Source organism: Xenopus laevis, chromosome 6S, assembly GCF_017654675.1.
Source record: "Xenopus laevis strain J_2021 chromosome 6S, Xenopus_laevis_v10.1, whole genome shotgun sequence".
Lineage (NCBI taxonomy): Eukaryota > Metazoa > Chordata > Amphibia > Anura > Pipidae > Xenopus > Xenopus laevis.
The window spans coordinates 10,114,611-10,133,068 of NC_054382.1; the positions used below are offsets into that span (position 1 = coordinate 10,114,611).

Sequence of the window (18,458 nt, forward strand, 5' to 3'; positions counted from 1 at the left end):
CATCTCACATCACCAACATAGTGTTAAAAAAAGATATGGAAAATTGTCCTGATTTCCTAGATGATGTTTTCCTTGTTCATTTCATTGAGCCCTACTTGTAAGTAGGAATGTCATTGTAGCAGTTGGCTCCATTGCCTCTAATTAAGTCACTTATGGGAACCTACCTGCTGGCTCTGCATGAGTGTCAATACCAGGCAAAGTGCCCAACTGCTCCTAAAGGCAGAAACTTACTGAACATCTCCAACTGCCCTATTCTTTACATGTGAAAATGAGTTGCTGGCAGTTCTATAGCTATAGTTCTATAGTTCTATGGTTTATGAGCTGCACAATGCATCAACTGGAGGCTACATTGCAGCTGGGACATGAGTTAACAATGCTCCACATGTATCTAAGGTTCCATTAACAATTACATTATTGCTTTTCTTTTCTTACATAAACAGCATGTTTCCATTTCACCATCTTGTTCCAGTCTGTACACACAGAATTCTTAGCATATTGCCTTTTAGTGATGCTTATGTTGCAGTTAATTAAAATATACATTTTTATAACACCACCTACACAGTACACAATATGTCTGTTGAAAGAAAGAAGTGTTTGCTTCCATAAGGAAAAACTCAGATCTCAATGAAATGTAAAAAAAAAAAATATATTAGTATTACAACTAAATGAGAGCCACAAAGTATTCTGTACTATATGCTATACAGGTATAGGATCCGTTATCTGGAAGCCCGCTATTAATTATGGGAAGTCCTTCTCCCATAGGGGCAAATTCACTAAGATTCGTAGTTGCGCCAGGCGTAACTTCGCAGCACTTCGCCAGGCGTAGTTTCGCTAGCGCTCCGCAAATTCACTAAAACCCGAAGTTGCGCTCAGGGGTAGCGTAAGGTTGCGAAGTTGCGCTAGCGTTGATTCGCTAAGCGAAGCGAAGTTACGCTAGCGATGGTTAATTTAATTAATGCCGCCAAATTCAAATTTCAATGGAGGAATATGTGGCAGCACTACAAATGCCTGGGGAAACCTTCAAAACATCAAATAAAATGTATATTTTGCCCTACACATGTGCTCACTGTTTAGTTAAGTTGCCATGAGTTAGGAAATGTAGGGGGGAAGGAGGGGAGCCCCAAAAAAATTTTCGATCTTTTTCAGCCTCTCACCCATAATATAGAAAAAACGCCAGCGTTTTTTTGGGACTTAGAAAAAATTTGAACTTTTTTTGAAGCAATCCCTATCTACTCTATTGCGCTTCGCCTGGTCTGAGGTGGCGAAGGAAGTCTGGCGTAAAAGGTAGCGTTCAGTACAATGCGCGCGTTAGTGAATTTGCGTAGCTACGTCCATTGCGCAAATTCGCCAGGCGTAAGGGTGCGAAGTAACACTAGCGAATGTACGCCAGCGTTCGTTAGTGAATTTGCGAAGTAACGAAAATGACCAACGCTAGCAAATTGACGCTAGCGTTAGGCGCTTCTGCGCTTAGTGAATTTGCCCCATCCAAATAATCAAAGTTTTTAAAAATGATTTCCTTTTTCTGTACTGACCAGAGGAGTACTGTTATGGTATGGGGGGGGGGGGGGGTTCCTAACAAATCAGCACCTCCAGTGACTTCATTTCAAAAAGTCAAAGACTGATAAGACTCTTGATGAAGACCCATCACGGAGAAAATATTTGCAAAACAGCTTTGCATTACTGAGTATGACAGAAAAAAAAACAGAAAGGCACCAATAAATAAATATTTTACTAGAATATAATTCTTGTACAAAATTTGTGTTTTGTCATGATTATTTGGGAATGTTTGGTTTGTTATTTGTGAAAGAACATAATTATCACTGAATACAGCAATCACAATTGTGAGAAAAACAGAGGCGTTAATTTAATGGGAGAAAGTAATGGAACACAAAATAGTTTTATTTAATTTATGCTGTTAGCCCAATCCACGGTTCTTCTCAACATATTGTTACCCAGGTCTTGCTTATCATAGTCAAAAGGAGTAATTCACCAGGCACAAATTTGTGGCAAATTTCCGCCACCGACTAAGTTCGCGAAACTCCAGTGAAAATTTGGCAGCATCAAAAAAATTTGCACACACGTCAGAAATGTTACTCGCACCAAAACAGTCGCACACAACACCATTAGGACACCCATTGACTTTAATGCCGGCATCAAAATTGACGTAATTTGACGCTGGCGTCAAAATTCATGAAAAACATTCACAAATTTTTGCTGTTTCTCAGGAAATGTTCACATTTTTTGACAAATCGAAATGGAAGAAATTCGCCTGTCACCTTCACATTGGATGAAAAAAATCCATGAGGATTGCAGAGAGCAATGTTAGTAGAGATATGGCAGCACTCGCATTATCACCCGAATGGCGTGCAAGTTAGGTAATGGGTTTGAGACAGGGATACCTACCAGCTCCTCCCATCGTTTATGCATGCAGTACTGCTCAATGAAGGCAGCACTGTATTCATGGGGAGTCTCTGGGCTCCAAAACAGAGTCCAGCGGAAATTCTTGTATTATCAAGTTAGCTCTGAATTTTTTAAGGTCATTTCCAATAGACTCCATTTTAATCAAATAATTAAAATATTTAAATTTTTTTTGTAGTAATAAAACAGTAGCTTGTACTTGACCCCAACTAACATATAATTTATCCATACTGGGAGCAAAACCAGCCTATTGGGGTTATTTAATATTTACATGATTTTCTAGTAGACCTAGGGTATGGAGATCCAGATTACAGAATCCAGAAAACCCCAGGTCCTGAGCATTCTGGATAACAGGTCCCATACCTGTACCTTTAGGGCAGGAAACGAAAAAACAACATAATTCTAAGCACCTTTCCAGTGCAAATGAACTAAATGGTAAAAACATTTTGCTGTGACAAAATGCCCATTGACCCCAATGTAGTTGTGTGGAAAAAGCTGCTGTAAATTTTTCTAATGTTTCGGCAAAGCAAATCAGATAGATTGTTCATCAATTGTTGAAAGCAGCATCTGGCTATTTATATTCTCTGCACCTCTGTTTCAGAAAACACAAGAGTTACATTACTAACTGTTAGGGCCACTAGAACTGAGGTTTACAAAAAATGTTTAGAAACAGAAAGGTCTCATTTGAGGCTAAAGGCCAACTATGGCTTTATGAATAGGAAGAGCAGTTTAATTCAAAACGCATTACTTGGTTAACCGAAGCCAACAGTCTACCATGTATCATGGATAGTGATGGGCGAATCTGTACTGAAAAATTTGCGAAATGCATTGAAGTCAATAGGCGTCAAAATAATTATGACTCTGGGCAATTTTGACGCAAGCGACAATTTTTATACATGCGACTATTTGGTCCAAATGCATTAACGTCAATGGGACAATTGGAGTCCAAATAATTATTAATAAATAATAATTATTTTGTAGTCCAAATAATTTTGACGCATGTCAAATAATTCTTGACAGTGGATTTCTCACTGGCAAATTGTCACCGCAGTTTCACAAATTAATTTGATTGCCGGCGGAACATGTAAATTTGCCCCAAAATGTATTCGACCATCACTAATCATGGGCACTTGTTGTCTAATTGGATTGAAGTCATTTTCACTTGGAAGAATGTTACCATTTCCTACATGTATTATACACATATATGGCTATTTTTTGGATCCAATAAATTATGTTCATCCAGCAAGTATAAGTAAAAGTCAACTGCTCTCTTTAAGCGAAAACAAAAGAAGATAAACCCAACCATAGCCATATGTATTTTCACTGCATAATCTGTCAGGGTTGAAGATACAATTCCATGCAAGTAATTCCTTGATTTTGACCTTGTGCCCTATTGCAGAATACAGTTGGTAAAACATGAGCAGACTTCACAAGTCAGGCAGTGAACCACCAAGACAATCTAAACTATAAGAAGGATACAAAATAAAATACTATTGCTTGATTTAAGGAGCAGATCTCCAAAAAAACTGTCTCGGAGGCACACAGCTTTGAATGCAAATATTTTATAATCTGTAGTAACAATGAAGCATCTTACAATAGACTTTGTTTAAGAGGCCTCGGCCATTGTGCAAAAGTGCAAAAATAAATGTTTAGACTATTTAGAAACATAACATAATTAGGTGTTTACTAGTGATTAGCAGGTCATTAACCTCAACACTAAATTACTATTTAGAACCTCAAGAGTAGAGTAGTCTTTTTAATGAGCCAAACTCATGTCATAGTAGGACCAAAAACCTAAACACTAAAGGGGAGGGTTTGAGTCACAGTTAAATCTTGATCCAACCTCATCAGTCCCTGTTGGAACCCACTGTTCCAACAGGGTCCGATAAGTTTGGCTCAAGGGTTTACTGTAAATTACCTGTGAGCCACATTCAAATGAAAAAAATTTAGAGAGCAACTCAAGTTTGAAAAAAAATCCTGGGGAAGCAAATATATTTGTTAGTCCCTATGTGGACTGGTAGCCTTCAGGAGGATCTGTCTGGCAGTGCAAATGTTTTTTATGCAACCAAAACTTACCTTCAAGCCAAGAGTTCAAAAATAGGCTCCTGCTTTGAGGCCACTGGGTGCAACATCCAAAGCCAGAAAGCAACATGTTGCTAACGAGCCACTTCTTGGGGATCACTGATCTAAATCAAACCCTCCCCTTTAGCTTGTAAAAGTTTTGGTCCTACCTTGACTTGAGTTGGAAACCACTGTTCCAACAGAGAAACCCGAATGCAGTAGACAATCGTATTTGGTTCATGCTCCTCTCTGAGGACAGACCTTATAACCTCAAAACTACAGATATAAGGACATATTCTGAATCAGCCATTTAGCCATAGTTCCAAGAACATGTAGGAGAGAAAATAAGAGGCAGATGGAATGAATCCAATCAAAGTTTTTTTGGCAAACTTGTTTTTTTTCTCAATGGCCTGCAACATGAAACCTTAGCAACTCCTAAAAAAATCTTAATTTGCAGAAAAAAAACTTGAATGATAAAATAGCTTGAATATTGAATCCCATTGACTTCGCCCGATTCCAGCTGCCGAATTTTATTTCTTCAAATGTTCATGGTTTTTTTTTAATGGAAACAATTCAGGTTCATGATTTTTTTACTACCATTTCTTAAATCATGGCAACAATTTGCATTCTAACTGGGATTTCATGTGTATCGCAGAAGGCAAATAGGCATTCTCTTTGTATTTCACCCCAGCTGGCCTTTATGCTTAGCACCCCTATCACTGCTCCAGGCCTCCCAGTTTAGGAACCACTGTCCTATTTATATTCTCAATTCAACAATATCTTTCCTTCATTTTACTTGCTTTTGGGGAAAAATAATTCTATCTCTAGTGAGTGGCGTTAAAGAATTAAAAAAAATGCATTTTAGTCATCTCATTTTGGAAAGCTTCAGACGAGCTTAATTTACTATGTGGAGTCTTGCTGCTAAAAATAGCATTTATTATTCTACCAGCTGTGTATCTGATGCTTTTACTCTCTGCTTGCTGCAAGCAAACACCCCAGTAATTCCTTTAGACACCGCAGATGTGTATTGCTGGAGGGAGCAGGTACCTGTGTGTCATCCACAAAATGCAATAAGCCTTTGTGTGAGATCAGCCTGTCACTTTCTCATGACATGCTGGATAAAGTGGATGAAATGTTAGAAAAACAAAAGGACTCATTTTAAACTGATGCAATTCCTTTATACAGAAAATAAAACAAAGTAAAGGACTGTTCGCGGATGTTCACAAATATAAACATCAGAGGAAAGATATTATAATAAACAACTAGAACCTAAAAATCTCCTCCAATATCTGGGACCAGGGGTTTTCCGGAAAACAAATCTTTCCGTTATTTGGATCTTCATACCTTGTCTACTAGAATATCATGTAAACATTAAATAAAACCAATAGACTGGTTTTTATTCCTTTTACAAAGCAGCAGTTCCATCATGCTTTACAGCTTGGAATTCTGGCTATTTTTTTTAGCGGGTTTGGCTGCAAAAGTCCTAATTTAAGGTGGCTATACACCGGCCGATAAAAACTGCCGACAGACCAAGTCGACAGCTTATTGGTCGGCCAGATCTCGATCGGATGGGACAAAAAATCCCGTCGGATTGCGGCCGCATCTGTTCGTTGATGCGGTCCCGCGATCCGACCGCCCGTTCCCATTTGTTAGGATCCGATCGTTGGGCCCTAGGGCCCACGGTCGGATCAGCCCGATATTGCCCACATATCGGAGAGAGATCCGCTTGTTTGGCGACATCGCCAAACGAGCGGATCTCTCAGTGTATGGGCCCCTTTAGACTTTTTTTGGGTTTTCTCCAGACATTTTATAACTTATGGAACATTAATTTTACAGTGGGCTCAGGGGACCTTTATTAAGGTCCAATGGACATGTGTAATAAAATGCTTCAAAACATCCATACAACTTTAAATTACCCGCCATATGCAAATTGACCTAAGCGCACGATCACTAGCGAATTTTTGCTCGGCACTAGTGATGGGTGAATTTGTCCCGCTTCGATTCGTCACAAAATACTGGCGAAAAATTCTTGAACCGACGATTTCGACACTGATGACAATTTGCCGGCGTTAAAATGGGCACCAGCATCAGAACCGTCACCGGCTTCTAAAAAACGCTGACACCGACGGCAAAAATTTTCGATGCCATATTAATATTTTCACCACGAATGTATTCGCTGCCAGTGAACGGGCAAATTAACTGCGAATTTGAGCCTGGCGAATAAATTACCCATCTCTACTCGGCACAAACAAACGCCAACGCATCTTCACTATGAAATGCTCGCACTGCCGAAGTAATGCTAGCGAACAGTCGACAGTGTTCAGCGCCCAAGGTACAACTTTGCATATTAGTGAATTGGCGTAGCGGTAGCGAATTTGTGCCTGGCAAAGTGGTTGCGATGTGTGTGAAGCGGTCGCTGGTGACAATTCACCTTTTAGTGAATATGCCCCTTTAAGTCCATTGCTTTCATCAATGAAGCATTTTAAGCCCTTAAAGGGGATCTCCACCTATAAAAAATCTGTCTGCATAAAGGAAGAAAATGTAATGTAAGCTACTTTGCAATATAAATCAATTAAAAAATGTCATTGGTTTTCAGGTTATTTGTTAATGTAATTGCTACTGAATTGTCTGTCGATTTATATTCTCTGCACCACTCTTGTAACAATGTAACAGCAGTCACATGATCAGTAGACCTATTAGAGAACTGACACGTGTGACATTGTTTCAAGAGTCAGAGCCAGAGATCATACAGGGGTACACATGTATTCACTGGCAGTGATCGGGCAAATTCGCTGCGAATTCGAGCCTGGCGAATAAATTACCCATCTCTACTCGGCACAAACAAACGCTAGCGCATCTTCACTATGAAATGCTCGCACTGCCTAAGTAATGCTAGCGAACAGTCGCCAGTATTCGGCGCCCAGGGTAAAACTTTGCATATCAGTGAATTGGCGTAGTGGTAGAACATATATCCAAAACCACTGGAGAGGATCCATTGGTTGCTTGGAGGGTCTAGCATTGAACAACCGGTGGGGCTGAGGATGAATAATCATTGTCATAATGCTGGCCCAGTACACTAAAAACTATGCACAAGACATGTAGCCTAATCAGGCTCTTTTTCTCCGTGTCATTGAATATTAAGTGATCCCTTTGAATATATTTTTGTTAAATTTGTCATTCAGTTTAAAATGTTGTTATCGAGGGTGCATATTGCTTTACAGATAATACAGACTTTCAGCACTCAATTCTTCCATAGCAACAAGTCTAATCTTGTATTCCTATTGAGATGCACACAAGTGAAAAAAAAATAAAGGGACTTGGTGATCAAAATTACAGCCCCAGGAGCTACTGATCACATGGGAATAGATCACAAGAGGAACACAGCACCCTTTCTATAAGTATCCTCTGGTTTTATTTTAATTTTGTAGCAATGTTTGATTAAATGTTAATTATAATGCATACAAAGCCACATTTGGCCAACTATTTCCATTTATTAGTATGAGATGGAATTGCCACTGATTCATCACAATAAATAATATCATTCATAGACCTTAATAAAGCATTGGCACACATCATTAAAAGTATTCATACATGATCTTTAGTGATGGGTGAATTTATTTGTCAGGCACAAATTCGCAGTGAATTTGTGCGATTCGGCGTCGGCAAAAAACCAGAGAAAAAAAATTTCAGAAAAAACAGACGCCGGCGCCGTTTCGCGAATTTTTCGCCGTTTCGCAAAACGGCGCAAATTCGCCCATCACTAATGAGCTTTATGGTGTCGTTTTTATTTCTAAATGACACTGTTTACACTGCAAATAATTCACTCTACAATATAAAATTTCATTCCTGAACCAGCAAGTGTATTTTTTTAATTTGTAATATTGGTGTGTAGGTGCATCTCAGGTCATTTTGCCTGGTCATGTGCTTTCAGAAAGAGCTAGTGCTGCACTATGGAACTGCTTTCTGGCAGGCTGTTGTTTCTCCTACTCAGAGCACACATGACTGGGGGCACCTGGGAAACTGACAATATGTCTAGCCCCATGTCAGATATCAAAATGAAATATAAAAAAATCTTTTGAAAAACAGATGCAGTACAGAAGTCTGCTGGAGCAGCACTATTATAACTATAAGTATAACTGATGCATTTTGAAAGAAACCTGAAAATAGTTTCATAGAAACTTTTTGTGTAAAGTAGCAGCATTCATTAAAGGAACATGCGTCCAAAGATGCTCATTGCGCTTCTCTATATTCAAGCTCAGGGTCAGTGTGTCCGTCCAACCTCCTCTTCTAAAGTGCATCTATTGATTCAGAACCCTAGAGCTATCACTACCTTCTAATAGGTGGTAATTCCAAAATTACCTCTGTAGACTGTGGCAATAGGAACAACGGACTAGCATCTAGTGAAACAAATGTCATAATAATGCAGAACAATTGGAAAGGGGCGAAATTTCCACTCTTACAAACTTTGTCAAAACATACACCTGTCATTTTGTTTTGATGCTTCAGATTAAGTTGCAGAGAATGCAATGTTATGCTTGGCTAAAATAATGAGAAAAATGTTGCATTGTGGGGTAAAAACATGAGGATCAGCATCCAAAATGTAACTTTGCATAATGTAACTAAACCGGGAGTTTTTTTAAACTGCCATAAACTGCCATAAACTCAAAATTCGACCAATCGAAATTAATAAAATCAAATTTTCTCTGCTCGGACGAATTGAATCGACCTGAAAACTCGAATCAAATTTGATTCTAATTAGAAAACTAAAATAAAAATAAAAAAAATTTATTTGAAAAAAACTTGAATGTCAGGAAGGCTGTAAACATCACCAAACTGATCCCTGGACATCTCCCATTTAGGAATGGGCGAATTTGACCCGTTTTGTTTCGCCAAAAAGTTGCCACCGGCGAAATGTCGCCGACGCCCATTAAAGTCTATGGGTGTCAAAAAATTTTTGTCAAGCAGCGAAATTTTTTTGACGCACGTCTTTTTTTTGCATGCAAGTCTATGGGCGTAATTTCCACTGCAAAACAAGGCGAAAAAATTCGCCCATCCCTACTCCCATTGATTTATACAGCAATTCAGGTGGTGAATAGTCAAATTTGAGGGCCAGAGTATTGAATTAGGATACAGTAATTCACAATTCGAATTTGAGAGTTTTTACCAAAAAAGAAATTCAAAAATTTGAATTCGAATTTATAATTTGACCCTTGATAAATCTGCCCCCTAGTGTCTCTTTAATGGATGTCAAACATGAATAGTCAAATTTGAGGGCCAGAGTATTGAATCAGGATACAGTAATTCCCAATTCAAATTTGAGAGTTTTGACCAAAAAAGAAATTCAAAAATTTGAATTCGAATTTATAATTTGACCCTTGATAAATCTGCCCCCTAGTGTCTCTTTAATGGATGTCAAACATGAATAGTCAAATTTGAGGGCCAGAGTATTGAATCAGGATACAGTAATTCACAATTCAAATTTGAGAGTTTTGACCAAAAAAGAAATTCAAAAATTTGAATTCGAATTTATAATTTGACCCTTGATAAATCTGCCCCCTAGTGTCTCTTTAATGGACGTCAAACATGATTTTAACTTTTATAAAATATTTGTTAGACAATATTTGATGTCCGATATATATTACTTTCTCTTTCATCTTTCCTTTTCCTTCTATTTTCTCCTTCAGTTTTTTCCTACTTTTACCTATGTTTTCCATAAAAATGGGAATTTTGGAACAACAGAAACTTCTATTCCAGTATACTTGTTGGCATGTACAAAAGAAATTAGTAGCTTACGTAGGAAGTAGAGCACACAATGTGGTACGGAAATGTAGACGGGTGGGAGAGTTTCATAGGTATCATTAAAGAAAAATTCCAAATAATCAGCCTTGTATATGACAGGAAACTGGGATTAAAAGCAGAGGAGATGTGTAGAGAATAAACTACATTTATACAAATCTATATGGACAGTGATTTTAAGGAGAAAATGATACTCATGAATCATGTCGCATTTTATAAACACCTTTTATTCAACATTTATTGTAGGTCATGTCTTTACAGTTTTCTTCTATATATGGTTCCTCGTAGTACTTGGTGTGTACATTAACCTTTTACTTGTTTAATTGCAAACATAGTTTGGGGAGAAGCAATTTAGATTCCATTAGCAGAGTCTAATGAACAGGCTGCAGGGGAATTTGCCAGTGACCCATCTCACCTTTACAATACTTTGTATATATCGTAAAACGTGGATAATATATAGACCAAGCTGAAGGTTTCTGCTTCACCCTGCAGAGTATGTTAAAAGGAAATTACTGTATATACTAAACTACCAAACAGGGATCGTAGCATTCACTCGCTTTGAGCTTGAGTTTTTATACATAGATACAGTTAACATATAATGGGACGCTGGAGCGTATTCTTGAAAAACAAAGTGCCATGTTCCCGGGTGCTTGTAAAATCTAGGTGTAAAAGTCATAGAGGGGCAAATTTACTAAAGGGCGAAGTGACTAACACTGGTGAAAATTCGCCAGCGTGAAGTCATTTCGCAACTTCGCAAATTTACTATCAGTTGCCCTGGTGAAAATTCGCCATCGCTGATGATAGCCTAGCGCAACTTCGCACCCTAATGCTGGCGAAGTTGCACTCTTGCGAAGGGGGCGTAATTAGGCAAATTTACTAACATTGGTCTTTTTTTGAACGTGACCTCCTTCGCCACAGTTTACTTCGCCAGGTTAGAGCAGGTGAAGTGCAATAGAGTAGATAGGAGTTTTAAAAAAAAAAAGTTGAAAAAAAAAGTGCCAACATAGTTGAAATTTTTTCTAAGTCCCATGGGTGATAGGATGAAAAAGTTCAAATTTTTTTTAGGGTGCCCACCTTCCCCCCTACATTTGTGGCACCTTAACTATTTTGTGGGCACATGTGTAGGGCATTAGAAAACCTAAATAAATTTTTATTAAGTTTCCCTGCACTTGTGTAGCGTTCTGTATGCGCTGCTGCATACACGTCCATTTTAATTCAAATTTGGCGCCGTATGCAACTTCGGACCGCTCATCATAACTTCGCTAGCGCAACTTCGGAAATGATCGGTAACTTGTGCGCAACTTCGGATCTTTGTGAATTTGCGATGTCCTGATGAATCTACGCCTGGCGAAGTGCGGCGAAAACAATCTACGGAGGTAAGTAAATTTGCCCCATAGTCTCAGGTTAGGCTTTTCTGGATAATGAATCTTTTCATAATTTGGATCTTCATACCTTAAAGGAGAAAGAAATGCTGTATTTACTTGGAAGTGCCAAAATTTAGGCACCCTCAAGTGATTGTATTTACTGACACCCCGGGCTGATTTTCCTATCAAGAGAAAACTGCACCGGTCCGGGGATTCTTCTAGCGAGCACCACAAATCGATCTGTTTCCGGCTTCTTCCTTCTTCGTCTGGATGCGCATGCGCAGCAGCGCAAAAGCCGAACAGAAAAGTCGGCTATTTCATTTTACTGCACATGTGTCTGCCCCGGGAAATTTGAAGAAAGAAGGAAGGCGATCGATCCGTGGTGCTCACTGGAAGAACCCCCGGACCGGTGAAGTTTTCAGCTGATAGGAGTACCAGCCCGGGTTTCCAGGTAAATATATACAATCACTTGGGCGTGCCTAGCATTTGGCACACCCCCATGTAAATAGGCCTTTCCGTTTCCTTTAATTCTATTTGAAAATCATGAAAACGTTAAATAAACCCAATAGGCTGGTTTTGCTTCCAATAAGGATCAATTATATCTTAGTTGGGATCAAGTACAAGGTATTGTTTTATTATTACAGAGAAAATGGAAAACTTTTTAAAAAATTTGGATTATCTGGATAAAATGGAGTCTATGGAAGATGGCATTTTGGAATTCAGAGCTTTCTGGATAACAGGTTTCCAGATAACAGATCCCATACCTGTATTTCATTTTGCACGTGCATGTCTGAAATTGGAGATACTGTAGCATGCTGCAGGTCTTGTACAATGAAGCTTCAGTTATCCATAGCTCTATAAATGTATAAAGAGATATATGCATAGTTGTATAGAAGAGGCACACATTCTGTACTTATTACTCATTTACTATGTCGCCAGAGGAAGACAAGCAATGGCTTTCCACTGTCATATGCCAATAACCCATACAGTTTATTTTTGACCCAATAGTTGTTATGGGCCATGGGACCTTAGCTGTGTAATTTAAAACTGTCAGTAGAGCTCATTTATGATAGAAATGCGGTGCGTAAAGTGCCATTTCAGACACAAAACCTATAATGTAGCATTTCCCACCCAATTCTATGTAGTTGTGTCCGACGTGTTAAAACAGGCACAATTGTGCTTTGATTTTGATACAATCGCACTCAAATTTGATGGAGATTGTATTATGTATTTACATAAATTCAACGCTTGCTATTAAAATGGCGTCTTCACCTATTGACATAGAATGCAATGGGAACCCTAGAATTACAGTTATCTTCAGGGTATTACTTAAAAAGGTGCACTTGCATGTACTGTAATTAGAACAGACAGTGGTGTAACTATTAAGTTACACCAGGGGGGCCATGGTTGACCTCTGAATTCACATACAACACACAAATTCGCAGATGACCTGCAACTTTTCTCATGTCAAGGCTTGCCAACAATTTCAGGCTGGGAAAGGGACCCGGAGATAGTACACACTACGATTGCGTCCATTTTTGCCTGACCCTGACTGCCCTAATGTGTCTGAAGACTAAGGAGCAGATTTACTGAAAGGCAAGTGGCCATCGCTAGAAAAAATTCTCCAGAAATCCCATCCGCAGCGAGATTGCCAACAGGACAATTTCTCCCAATCACCAGGCGAATTTCCACTCAAGCGAACGATTACACAGAGCGTTACCTCTTTCGCCAGAGTCAGTGACATCATATCCTGTATGCCAAAAAATCATAAAAAAATTTAAAAATGTTGGTTTTTTGATATTTTAAAGATGGATTGTCTTTAAAAGTTGTAAGTATTAAAAAACATTTTTTTTTTTAACATTTGAGGGGCATGCCACATTGTCTTTTGTCTTTATTTTGCTTCCTTGAACATTTTTAAAAATAAGTGGCCACTTCTAGCATTTGCAGCAACATCTCTAATAAAGACATATATAAGACCTATATGTACCCGCCCTATTCGAATTGTCCTGAGTAGTGATGGGCGAATTTGCGGCGCTTCGCCAAAAAATTCACGAAACGGCAAAAAAATTGCGAAACGGTGCCGTTTTTTTTTTACGCCGACGAAAAATTTTCGCGGGCGTTTCACGAATTTATTCGCTGGTGGTGAATCGCGCAAATTTGCGGCGAATTCGCGCCTGGCGAATAAATTCGCCCATCACTAGTCCTAAGCGTAAGTGAACTAACAACGTTTTGCTAGGTAGAAACGAACGTTAGCCAAAGTCCTTTCTGAAACGCTCGTGTTGATGAATTAATAGTAGTGAAACTTCGTCATCATTTGGCTGCCGAGATGCAACTTTGAATTTTAGTGAATTAGCTTAGTAGAAGTGAATTTGCGCCTGGTGAAGTGGCGTGGAGCGTGGCGAAGCCTTTGTAGTCAAAAATTCACCCTGTAGTGAATGTGCCCCCTAGTCTACCAAATGTCTTTCATGGGTGGGTGTGAGAGGTTGTTCAATAACCCAAAAGTGGTAGGGGCTACACTGTACTTCTACACTACTTTGTTCGGCATATGGGTCAAGCTGCTAAATGAAAACATCTCCCCAGTGGAGCAAACTGAACCAAATGGGGGTCACCTGTAGATTCTATTTGAGCTCAGATCTCAAGGTCCTCTATGCGCTGAACCTGATAAAGGAAAAATGTGTTTATAGCTCACTATCCAGACTGGTAGAATCAATAACAATTTTGAGAGCGGACATAAAGATCTGCTTTATTCTTGATGTTCAAATATCCTGAAACTCCAGACCACGATGATGTCACTCATGTGCATTGTACTTCATATTACTTGTACCGCACAGATTGTATATGAGAACTGTGGGTTTAATGAGGTAGTGATGAAATCAGGCAATCGCTTAACGTGCATAATATTATGTATCGCACTGATTAGTAGAAATAAATATTGGGAAGAGATAAAGTATGGATGCCTTGGGAAATCATCTTCATATCTATTTTTGTAAGAAACTGAATTCCTCGCCTATCAGTGTCCATCTGGAGTGCCAAGACCTCGAGATGAAACGGTGTTTGAACAGATGGATGAAATTCAGTGTCAAACGAAAGGCTGAACCCTCTGTGTTTCTCATTTATTTCTACCTTTTTTTCTTTTCTTTCTTTTTGTGTGTTGGAAAATAAAAAATACTGCATTCAAATGCCATTTGTATAAATATAGGCACTGCGATTTTTTTTTCTCAACACTGACATTTATGCAGAAATTTCAAAGGGAACCTCAATCTGTTAATTTTATACTCAGTGTCAAACATGACGGAATGCTTGGAACGCTGCAGATCCTGTGAATGAGGGGCAGGCAACTCTATTTCAGGTTAAAACAGCTCATGTCCTCTAACAGTTGGCGAGGGAGTTGTGGTAGAACAACAGCTGGAGATCTGCAGCTTAGGCATTTCGTAAGAAAATGCAGATTTAAGCCAGGAATCATCTCTTCTGGCACCTGTGTTTTGTTTTTTTTCCATTTTGTCAAAAGATATCTTAGAACACAGAAATAATGAAAAACTTTCACATTATTGAGGTGGCCACAGATAACTAGGCTTCATAGCAGGATTCCTTTGATGGATCCAAAGCAGAATACTTGATCAAGGTCATGCCAGTCTTTTTAGAGTATGGGATGCACATTTGACCTGTTAACAGGATTATGAAACTTAGACAAGGAAGCAATTCCCTGTTGCCTGGTAATCATTGCATGAGGAACACCAAATATATCTCTAGTAGTAGTGATGAGTGAATTTTTTTGCAGCAAAAATGACACCCATAGACCCATTGTTAAGTGTCAAAAACAAGTTGTTGTCCAATGACTTCAATGCATGTCGAGGAATTTTCACCATTTCACAAATTTTTAGTGAATCGAAAAATATATTTGACAACTCTTCAAGAATTTCCAGCGAAATTTGCAAAACGACTTTAATGGGCGTCAGAATTGTCACCTGCATCAGAATTGTCGCTAATGTCGAAATTGTCGCTGACGTCAAAAATATTTTGACGCCAGCATCAAAATTCGTGTTTCGTGAATTTCCGGCGAAATTCGCAAAACACGAATTTTGATGCTGGCGTCAAAATATTTTTCAGCGAAACGGGAGAAATTCGCCCATCACTAGTGTCTACCCATATTTAAGATGTATCAGTGAAACCAGTGGCATTGCTTATGTTCTTCTTGGACCCTATGGGACACCAAGTATTCTTTAAAAGGCCAAAATGCAACATCTATAACTATTTTGGATTTAAGGAATGATTTATTTATATTGTATATCTTATATCACAGTCAAGCAGCACTGCACTGATGGAAATGGGCAATCAAATGAAAAGGCATACACTCAATAGTGCATTGCAAGACATTTCTAAAACATACCATATCTCTGACTCTTTAAGGCTCTGGTGTAGCTTCCTTTAACTACTACTACTAGTACTGTATGTTTAAGGGCTCCAAAACATGATAAAAATGCTGTTAAAACCTGAACCAGTACAAGTGACCTTTATTTATAGCACGTACCTGCCATGTTCATTCTGCAGTGAGCATGTTCAACAAATTAAGCTTCTTGCAAGGGGAAGGAAATATAAACACAAGGAGAAAAAGAAAGTGCTTGTGAGGTACGACCTGGGACACAAGGATAATCTCATTACAAATTCTACAAATTCTCATCACAGGTGTTTAAACATGATAAGGGGAGTATGTCTGTCACTCAGAGCTCAGAAAAAGAAGTCCAGGAGGTGCTCAATGATTGGTAATGAGTCTTACAAGAAATGAATAATGTAGCTGCAGAAATTGGAAAAGGAAGTATGAGATTTAGAAAGGCATCATTATATATGAAACTATACACACACACATGTTTTTATATATATATATATATATCTGTATAATTGTTCACAAATGATGCGCACTCCAATCCTTCTTGGAGTGCGCATCATTTGTGAACAATTATATTATCAACTATTCCATGCAGCACCCAAGGTCGATTGTGAAGACCAAGAGAGTGCAGACCGTTTTGGTATGTATGTATGTATATATATATATATATATATATATATATATATATATATATATATATCGTTTGACTATTCGACCATTCGATAGTCGAAGTACTGTCTCTTTAAAAAATACTTCGACTTCATACTTTAAACCTACTGAGGTTCAATGTTAGCCTATGGGGATCTTCCCCAGTTTTTTGTGGTCTAATAAAAATCCTTCGATCGATCGCTTAAAATCGTTTGAATCGTTCGATTTTTATTCGATCGTTCGATTGAAGTATTTGCGGTAAATCCTTGGAATTCGAAGGATTTTACTTTGAGGGTCGAATTCGAGGGTTTTTTAACCCTCGAAATTCGACCCTTGATAAATCTGCCCTATAGTGTCCATGTTAGCTTAACCCTGACTTTTAATAAAAAATAATAAAATGCATCATGACAGCAGGTGCTGCTTTTGGGAAATGAGAATTCAATTCTTCCATCATGTCTTAGTCTCTGGGCATTGGCAATATGTACAAATACAAAAAAAAATCACTTTTTCCACGCCATGTTCCTGCCCAGATGCATCATAGAGGGCCACCACATGTGTCTTTCAGCCTAGTAGTAATAGGATATGTGTCTTAACCAGCTTATTATAGTAAACTGCAAATGTACTCTAGAACATCTATTTAATAGGACTTCTGTGCCAGGTATCTCTATAGAATATTATATTGTATCGCTATGGGTCAAGAATTAAATAAACAAGTATATTACAAATCCCTACAATATTTATAGTTCCTAATTTCAATATATTGATCTGATATGTACTTTCCCATCAGACTAACCTGTGGATCTGATTTTTTTCCCCACAGATGAAGATAACAGCCTGTCTCTCAAACCAAAGGTATGTCTGGAAGACTTGGTCAGCAGAGATTTTTCAATCCACGACCCTGAAGCTAAATGGATAAATGGTGAGTCTGAAGGCACATCACAGAACTTTGTCCATCAATCATTATATTAGCCCCTCCATGCAAGTAACAAAAGCAGCTTTATTATATCCTTGGCTAATAACCTTGCAGATAAAGACTGATGCACTTTTGTGGAAGTGTCTGGTTATTATAAAGACAGAGAACACGGGATTGTAATTTAATCAGGTAAATGATTTGCCATTCCCCTACAGTCACAACATGGTGAAAAAAGTATCAAATTCTTTTTAGTCTTTTAATATAGTTCTAGTTTGGCAGATTTAATAATCAATCAATTGCCTTTCTCTAAACTTAATTAAACATAAAGAAGGTAATTTTAGTGCGAAAACTTGCAAAATTCACTATGTTTTGTGCACTTTTTCCCTGCCCTGTGCTTTAAAAAATTCACTAGTCCCTACTCTCTTAACTAGAGAACCCCAAGTGTGTTCGGCAGCACTGTATTCATCAAGACTGGGAAGAAGAGGCATGAAGACGCATCCCCAAACTCATTATCCATCCCGTAACTTGTACATCATTCAGTACTAGAGCTTCCTAGATATTCCAGATATTGCACTCTGCACCTTGTGCCAGATTATTGTAGAGGACAATATTTCCCCTTGGGCATTAGACCAACCATGGTGATTTCCATGCAGATGCATGAGAAGAAACTCCTGGCAGTTTGTGGTATTTCACAACTCATGGTGACCAAAACTCCACCTGCGCCATAACCACAAGGCATGCAGTGATGGAATCAGTAGGTTTCAGAGGTTCTGCACCCACTCAGCCATAAAACATGAAAGAACAGATGAGAGGAAGAAAGTTCTGAAAACTAAGATTTTTATGATATACATTTTTAGTTCACATTTCCCCTTTA

General features: G+C 38.5%; 1 protein-coding gene across 3 annotated transcripts in view; it reads left to right on the plus strand.

Moving 5' to 3' along the window:
* The window catches only part of LOC108719662 (dipeptidyl aminopeptidase-like protein 6), a 757,132-nt gene that overhangs the window by 546,081 nt on the left and 192,593 nt on the right, over positions 1 to 18,458 (plus strand). For all 3 annotated transcript variants that reach the window (XM_041567354.1, XM_041567352.1, XM_041567353.1), the window contains exon 3: positions 17,492 to 17,590. In XM_041567354.1, coding sequence (XP_041423288.1) covers positions 17,492 to 17,590 — 99 coding nt within the window. The remainder of the gene's footprint in view (positions 1 to 17,491; positions 17,591 to 18,458) is intronic.